The sequence below is a fragment of the Stegostoma tigrinum genome, chromosome 33 (assembly GCF_030684315.1).
Source record: "Stegostoma tigrinum isolate sSteTig4 chromosome 33, sSteTig4.hap1, whole genome shotgun sequence".
Classification (NCBI taxonomy): domain Eukaryota; kingdom Metazoa; phylum Chordata; class Chondrichthyes; order Orectolobiformes; family Stegostomatidae; genus Stegostoma; species Stegostoma tigrinum.
In genome coordinates this window covers 24889133-24897732 of record NC_081386.1, presented here as the reverse complement: position 1 = coordinate 24897732, position 8600 = coordinate 24889133, and the positions used below count along the sequence as shown (strand labels likewise).

The window sequence follows — 8600 nt, the reverse complement described above, 5'->3', positions numbered from 1 at the left end:
TTTAGTCTCGTTTTTGTTTATCTTTTTAGTCACAGACATTCAGCGTCTCAAGCGGTTTCCGTTACTGTTGGCTGGATTTCCACAGCGACTCCTTATTTTTTATGTACAGCTATTTAAACGAAAATGTAACAATTTAGAAAAACAAGGCATAATCATTCTAAACAGTACTGGTCAAGAATAAAGATTATCCTTTGAGCCATGCACGGTCAGGACGACTTGCAATTCGAGGAACAATAAATCAAATGTTCAGAATTACAAAATCAGTTAGACTTTGAACTCTTGCTCTCATAAACTAAACATTTCATTTCCCCGGGAGTCTTGAAGTACTGACAACGCACAACCTTTTACGGCGTTCAACGGTAAGTAAAAGGTAACAGCATTTCATGACATAATAAGACCCAGCCACTGCAGAATGAGATAACAGGCGTGACCAAGTGGCTTCGATTGAGAGTCGTGTTGTGCAAACATTTGTTCTAGGCTCACTTTAAATGAAACCTTGTTGCCCTTGCCTCTGCAGATTTTTCTTTCACCCCCGTCCCCAACTTCCTTCTCCTCTCCAATGTTTTTGAGTATTGATTACTTCCTAAATCCTTGATTGTTTTGCTTGGAAACCTAAATCTGAATCCCATCAAATGAGGTTGTAATTTCCCCACGCACCACCAACACAAAATCGGGCTGAACAAGACTATTCACAGAAAAAAAACAAAAGAACTGTGGATTCTGTAAGTCAGGAACAAAAACAAAGTTGCTGGCAAATCAGTTAGACTTTGAACTCTTGCTCTCACAAACTAAACATTTCATTTCCCCGGGAATCTTGAAGCGCCGACAACGCACAACCTTTTACGGCGTTCAACTGTAAGTAAAAGGTAACAGCATTTCATGACATAATAAGACCCAGCCACTGCGGAATGAGATAACAGGCGTGACCAAGTGGCTTCGATTCAGAGTCATGTTGTGCAAACATTTGTTCTAGGCTCAAAACTAAGCATGAGACGAAAGTCAGCATCTGTGGAGGAGAAAAGAGAGTTAATGTTTCAGGTCCGGAGACCTTCCTCAGACTATTCACATCCCTGGTGTCATATTTAACCTTGAGATGAACATCCAATCACACATCATACCATCTTTAAGACAGCCTATGTGCTCTTCCATGTTGGAACCCTCATCTATGTTTTTGTTGTGGGCTCGATTTTTCCGTGTCACCTCTAACCAGCTTTCTGCTTTGCACCATCCATAAACTGAAGGTCATCCAAAACTCCACTGTCAATGCCCTCATTTTCACTAAGTCCCATTTACCCACCACCTTTATATGCACTGTTTAACATTGGCTCCTAGATAAGCAATGCCTCAATTTTATAGAAATAGTAAGAACTACCGTTGCTGGAGTCAGAAATAACACAATGTAGAGCTGGTGAACACAGAGGCCAGGCAGCATCAGAAAAGTAGGAAAGTTGATGTTTCAGGTAGCGACACCTCTTCAGAAATGGGGGCTTCACAGTCCGGTTATAGCTCACTCAGAAATAGTAAGAACTGCTGATGCTGGAGTCAGAGATAACACAGTGTGGAGCTGGAGGAACACAGCAGGCCAGGCAGCACCAGAGAAGCAGAAAAGTTGATGTTTCGGGTTGGGACCTTTCTTCAGGCTACCTGGCCTGCTGTGTTTCTCCACCTCCACACTGTGTTGCTTCCATTTTATAATTCTCATTCATTTTTGTTAAACTCCTCCCTATCTTCCCATTCTACTCCAATCCAACATTCCTTGGAGATATTTGCACTGATGTAATTCTAATGTTGAACACTCCCAATTTTAACTGCTCCACCATTGCTGGCTGTATCGGTAGCTGTATAAGCACTCAGTTGTGGCATTCTCTCCCTCAAGCATTTACCTCTCTTTGCTCCTTTAAGTAATTTCTGAAAGTCTATCTCTTTGGCCATCTGCTCCAAAGCAGTAAATATATCTCAGTGTCAAATTTTGGTTTATAGTGCTCCTATGGCAATTTATTAATAAATGGAATACAAATTATTGGTGCTGTTGATAAAACTTGCTAAATTTTTGTCACAGGCTGCAAACTCAACAGCATTAAAAACTGAAAGAACTGCAGACACTGGAAATCAAAAAGAAAAATAGAAATTGCTGGGAAAGTTCGGCAGGTCTGGCAGCATTTGTGGAGAGAAATTAGAGTTAACATTTTAGGTTGAGTGACCTTTCCTCAGAATTCATTGGTATGGAGTTAAGAATTCTGATTTAACAACTGAAAGCTGTCACAAATCTAACTTTGTCTAAGCATAGTATTGAATAGATTAAGGGGATGGAAGCTGCAGAAATATCATTTTGAAAATTTATGTCCTAACACTAATTCCTCTATTTAATTCTCTGACAGGACCTGGATATCATTTTTTTCACACCATGCAGTGTTCTGGGTGGAAATGTAGATTACTGGCTGCATGTATTCTTACTCTGTCTTGTTCTGTTACCCATGGGGTTGATGTTTTGGTTGTTCCTGTTGATGGAAGTCATTGGATTAATATGAGAATATTAATAGAAGAGCTGAAACTTCATGGACACAACATCACTGTGCTCCATTCCTCCACAGCCTGGTACACAAAGGAGATGTCTGATCTATATCAATCTATTACGGTTCAACTACAAGAATGCCTTGGCCAAAATAAAACAGAAAATTTGATACAAACATACCTACAAAAAACTTTGAATGCCTTAAAGAATGGCTTGACATTTTGGGCCTTTGTTCAGCTACAATATCAGCTTAGGAATGCTTTGTATTCATACCATCGTTGTGCTGGAGAGTTTACCAATGCAATTTTCAGTAACAAAGCTGTTTTGAGGCAACTTGAAGATGCAAATTTTGACTTAGTACTCACTGATCCTGCTTTTGGTACTGGTCCAATGCTTGCTTATTATTTAAAAATTCCTTTAGTGTACAATGTTCGATGGTTCATCAGTGGGGAAGCTCATTTATTCTCTGCCCCATCGCCACCTTCATATATCCCAATCACTGGATCACAATTTACAAGTAAAATGGGTTTTCTGCAAAGAATACAAAATTTGCTCCTAAATCTTTTTCGGATAACTACTTCAAAATTTCTCATTCAGCCAATTTATAATGATCTCTGCCATCGCTATCTGGGCCCAGATACAGACATTGAGACTGTTCTCCTGAGGGCAGATGTGTTGCTGATGAGAGTAGATTTTATATTTGAATTCCCGAGACCCACCATGCCAAATATTGTTTATATTGGAGGATTCCAGTGTAAACCATCCAAGCCTTTACCTCTAGAATTTGAAGAGTTTGTCCAGTCCTCAGGGGACCATGGGATTATTGTCATGTCACTGGGGACCATTGTTAGCTCCTTGCCAATGCATATTACAATGCAAATAGCAGAGGCCTTTGCTCAAGTACCTCAGAAAGTTATCTGGAGACATGACGGAACAATCCCTCCCAACATTGGAAATAATACACTACTGGCGAAATGGATCCCTCAGAATGATCTACTCGGGCACCCAAAGACACGAGTCTTTGTTGCCCATGGTGGCACCAATGGAGTTTATGAAGCCATCTATCATGGGGTGCCAGTAGTTGGAATGCCATTGATTTTTGACCAGTTTGATAATTTACTCCGACTTGAAATCCGAGGTGCAGCAAAAGTGATTAATGTTGCAACCATGCGGTCAACAGATCTATTGCAGGCACTGAATGAGGTTATACATAACACCTCTTATCGGGAGAATATGCAAAAACTCTCTGCACTGCACAGAGACCAACCTGAGACTCCAATGGAGAGAGCTATTTTCTGGATTGAGTATGTTGCTCGACATAAAGGGGCAGCACATTTACGCTCAGAGTCTTACCGACTCCCCTGGTACGTTTACTATTGTGTAGATGTGATGATCTTCCTGCTGTCACTGTTCCTCATAGTTATAGCGCTGACAGTTGTACTGTTGACCAAACTTTGTAGCATTGTTCAAAACAGTAAACAAAAAATTCAGTAATGTTGATTCTTTCAAATCGGAAGAGGGGCTTTGAGTTCTTCCAATTTTACAATAAGAGAGTTTAGATGTAGAAGGAAAATTTCCTTTCTCGTGATTGTATCGTGAATTTTAACAATGACCTGTATTCGAATCTCACAGTGCTTAAGTCAAAAATAATCTTTTTGTGCAGAAATAGACATGGCCAAGCCACACTTAAATTTTATAAGGAAGAATCTCATGTTTTTCCACATTTTGTACACAGTTAATCATCATATTCATTCACAAGGTGGTGAGGAATATAAATGTAAATATAAAACATCTTGGAATAACTGGCAGTCACTCCCCTACTCGCATCTGCTTTCAGAAACTCATGATTTCCATTACAACTCATTGTCAGCTTGTCAGCACTTTTGGTTCCTTTTACCATATGTTCCCCTGGTTTGAATGATGTACTGGCAAGTTAGTGAACCGTACCATATCATGGAAAATATTCCCTGAACTGCTGAATGGTTCAATTGGTATTTACCTGGCTTGATATTTCTTTGTTGCTCAAGCACTGGATACCCTTACCACCTTGACATTGCTAATTATAGTCATCAAAATTAATAAAGAATTGTTGCAGCATGATCTGTTTTTCTGTCTTTCATGATTGTAGCATGCAGAGGTTGACTTTTTCACACATGCATCCTAATGTTTCCATTGCACCTAGAAAATTACAGCACAGAGAGAGGCCATATGTTCTTTTGTGTCGGTGCTGGCTGAATAAACTGCTGTCTATTCTAATCCCATTTACTAGCTCTTGACCTGTGGCCTTGTGGATTATAATGCTTCAGGTGTAGATCCAGGTTCCTCCTCAATGGGTTGATGTTTCTATATTAACATTCAAACTAGGCATCAAATTCCAGCCACCCACTACATTCTGGGTGAAAGAGATTTTGCTCACGTTCCCTCTCGTCCTTCTACCAATCACTTTAAGTCTGTGTCCTCTGGTTCTTCTGCGTCCACTAAATATAACCCCCGCCATTATTTAGGGACATCTCACTAAAGTCACCCCTCAGCCTCCTCATCTTTCCTCATAGCTGCAATTTTAAACTCTGGCAATATTCCTGTACATCTCCTCTGCATTGTCTCTCGAGAAATTATGTCCTTCCTGTTTTGTGGGAACCAGAACTGTACTCAATATGCCAGCTGTGGCCTAAACTGTGTCTTATGTCGTTCCAGCATTATATCCCTGCTCTTGTCAGCAATATTTGCCCAATAAAGCTAAGCAACCCATGCACCTTCCTTACTGTCTGACTTTGATAGTGTAATTTGGACTAGTTCACTTTTCAGTTAAGACAGTTCAGTTGTGTGCGATGCACAAACAGAAGCATCATACAATAAAGGATATAATTCTGGTGCCTTAACTGTGATTGATGCAGTCAAAGCGTAGATGTGACATGACATGGCAAGGTTGAGAGAGTGGTTGTGCATATGGGATAAGGGAATTTGTACCAATGGGGAGACTAAGAAGGGCAGTCAATTCCAAGGAGAAAGATGAATTGAGATAGAAATTGAAATTACTCATCAAAGATGAGAATTTACAATGTAAGAGGCCAAGGGAGGAAAGTAGTAAAACTACCCCAGTGAGCAATTTGACATGGTCCTTCAGTGCAACATCAATTTTTATAGGTAAGGGAGGTGCGGTGAGGTGGGATGCAGAATATATGAACAGAAAGCAGCAGGAAATTAGTGGGACAGATCAAAGCATACCTTGGTGATAAAAGCCACATCATCAGCAGACTAATCTGAAAACAGGCAGTCCCCAGGTTGTGAATAGGTTCCATTCTTGAGACAGTTCACAAGTCAATTTGTACGCAAGTTGGAACACAACGCAGGATGCAATAAAGTAGTTTGTAAATATAGGAGACAATAGGAATGGCAGATGCTGGAGAATCTGAGTTAACAAGGTGTAGAGCTGGATGCACACAGCAGGCCAAGCAGCATCTTAGGAGCGGGAATGCTGACATTTCAGGCTTAGACCCTTCATCAGAAAATGGTGAAGGGTCTCGGCCCAAAACGTCAGCTTTCCTGCTCCTGCTTGGTCTGCTGTGTACATCCAGCTCTGCACCTTGTTATCTTGTAAGTATAGGAAATGTTTGTACGTTAGGTCTTTAAAACTACACCTATGAATGGGATAGCATTCATAGGTATGAGCATTTGAAAGTCAGACGTTTGTAAATTGAGGACCCCCCTCTCACCCCGCGCACAGTACAAGGCTTAATCAGGCAAAAGTATTTCATGTTAGATGACTGAGACATCACACATCAGCCAAATTTCTGAACTAGATGCTTTTCATGTGGATGTTTCCTTTCATGGGTGAGCCTGGAACCCCGAGGAGGATTGTTGGAATCTGGATCATTGCAGGCCTTTCAGAAAATGCCAACAGAAGCACAAGGAAAGATTGAGGAATACTGAAGGGTTGGCCAGTGGATTTTGGAGAAATCTAAACTTCCCAGGAGATGGATCTGTCACCAGATCTGACCCAACAAATAATATTTATCCCAGCAGAACACAATTTTTTGATTAAAATAGTCAGAACAGACAAGTTCAATAATTTCCTTTATCTACTTACAGTTTTATAACAAATAAAATATTATTGTTACAAAGAATGTAAACCAAGATGAATACAGAAATCCAGTTGGCCATGTGATTTTCTTTTGGTCCTAATTCAGGTGGAACTTCTTCCTGGACCAAACATGGCCATTCAGATACTAAATAAAAAATGAAAGAGCTGCGGATGCTGTAAATCAGGAACAAAAACATTCAGATGAACTGCAAACAAAAAATGCTGGTGATCACAGCAGGTCAGACAGAATCCATGCAGAGAAAGCAAGCTAACATTTAGACTCAAGATGATTTTTCATCAGAGGTCTGATGAGGAGTCATCTAGACTCGAAACGTTAGCTTATTTTCTCTCCATGGATTTGGCCTGACCTGTTGTGATCACCAGCATTTTTTGTTTTCAGTACAGATTCCAGTATCAGCAGTAATTTGCTTCTGCACGACTTTTTAGATGGTATGTGCCAAGGAACCCTGGAATATACAATGATCCATCTTCCTTTTGTGATGAAACTATGGCTTTAGGAGATACATTTTATCCTGCTTTTGTTTAATGAAGAAACATTGTGACAGAGTTGTCAAGCAGCATGCTTCAAAGCCATTAAAGTAAATGGCTTTTGAGGCCTTGGTTTCTTTTTTAAAGTTGGAACAATAGCAGCAGCGCAAATCAAAAGCCCACAGAGCCAGGATTTTCTTTTGTTTCAGAAGCAGTTGCTGCTTGGATCTTGAAGCTGGATGTGGAAGCTCTTACACCTCTCTCTGTTACAGCTAAAAGCTGAGGATCTCTTCCTGCTGCTAGATTTGCATGTCAGACAATCTATTTTACTGACTTTGCCTTTATCAAGGGTGTGCTTATGGGATCTTACTATATTGGAACAGTTACTGTTTAGTCATTAAATAATCAATCGTTCTGGAGCATTTTCCAGTAAAGTTAAGTTATTCCAGTTCTTTTGCTGTATTTTAAATATCATCATCACCATCATCAGGCAGATTCTTCGCTTGCAAAGATCAGTTGGGAAGAGATTCGTCAGCAATTTCGTTGGCACAACCATTGGTGGCTGTAGAGTCCTATCCTGGACCTGCAGATCTTGGGGCAGTGCGGGCAGGGGAATGCTCCGGATAGCGGGGCTTGAGATGAGGGCTCCTTCCTGCATTTCCGTCTGTCCTCTGCAGCTGCTCTCCTCGAACATTCGAACTGCTCTGTCACTGTCGTAGTTTTCTTCCGCCATGCGTCCCTGTAGGAGGCCAGCTTGTGCCATTCCGTTGAGGCGATGCCAGCCTGAGACAGCTGTTGCTTCAGTTGGTCCTTGTAGCGCTTGCGTGGGGCACCGCGGTTTCTTTTGCCGTCATAGAGTTCCCTGAAGAACACTGTCTTGGGTATTCTGGTGTTGTCCATCCGCGAAATGTGACCCAACCATTGAAGTTGCTTCAGGAGAAGGGCCGCTTCGATGCTGGGGAGCCGGGCCTTTTCCAGCACTTCGTTGTTAGAGACGTGGTCCTGCCAGGTGATGCCCAATATAGAGCGCAGGCAACGTTGGTGGAATCGTTCCAGCAGCTGCATCTGTTTCCGATACAGAACCCAGGCCTCGGAGCCATAGAGCAGTGTGGTGATGACCGCGGCCTTGTAAACCTGGATTTCCGTCGACATGCTTATTGAGTGGTTTCCCCATACACACTTGCACAGTCGCCCGAAGGCGCTACTTGCTTTCGCAAGGCGATAGTCGACGTCTCCCGTGACTGTAGCATCGTTGGAGATTATGCTTCCCAGGTACGTGAAGTGTTCGATCGTGTTGAGGGGGTGGCCGTCGATCGAGATTCAAGGTGGGTTGTATGCACTGTATGGTGGCTTCTGGTACAGGATCTCCATCTTCTTCAGACTGATCGTTAGCCCAAAAGCCTTTGCAGCTTCAGAGAAGCGCATCACTGCAGTCTGTAGCGCGTCTTCTGTGTGCGTGAATAGGGCGCAGTCGTCCGCATACAGCAGCTCCATGATGGGCTCCCGTGTTGTCTTCAT

General features: G+C 41.9%; 1 protein-coding gene across 4 annotated transcripts; it reads left to right on the top strand.

Moving 5' to 3' along the window:
* Positions 1–246: 246 nt before the first annotated feature.
* LOC125467388 (UDP-glucuronosyltransferase 2A1-like) lies at positions 247–4612 on the top strand. Of its 4 annotated transcripts, none has more exons than XM_059639234.1 (2): positions 247–370; positions 2379–4612. In XM_059639234.1, the coding sequence occupies exon 2, from the start codon at positions 2405–2407 to the stop codon at positions 4004–4006; it is 1602 nt and encodes a 533-aa protein (XP_059495217.1). In that variant the 5' UTR covers positions 247–370; positions 2379–2404; the 3' UTR covers positions 4007–4612. The 4 variants fall into 4 exon arrangements, with proteins under 4 accessions (XP_059495217.1, XP_048419119.1, XP_048419120.1 ...); XM_048563162.2 differs by having other exon boundaries at positions 251–359; XM_048563163.1 differs by lacking the exon at positions 247–370 and adding an exon at positions 767–855.
* Positions 4613–8600: the final 3988 nt, after the last annotated feature.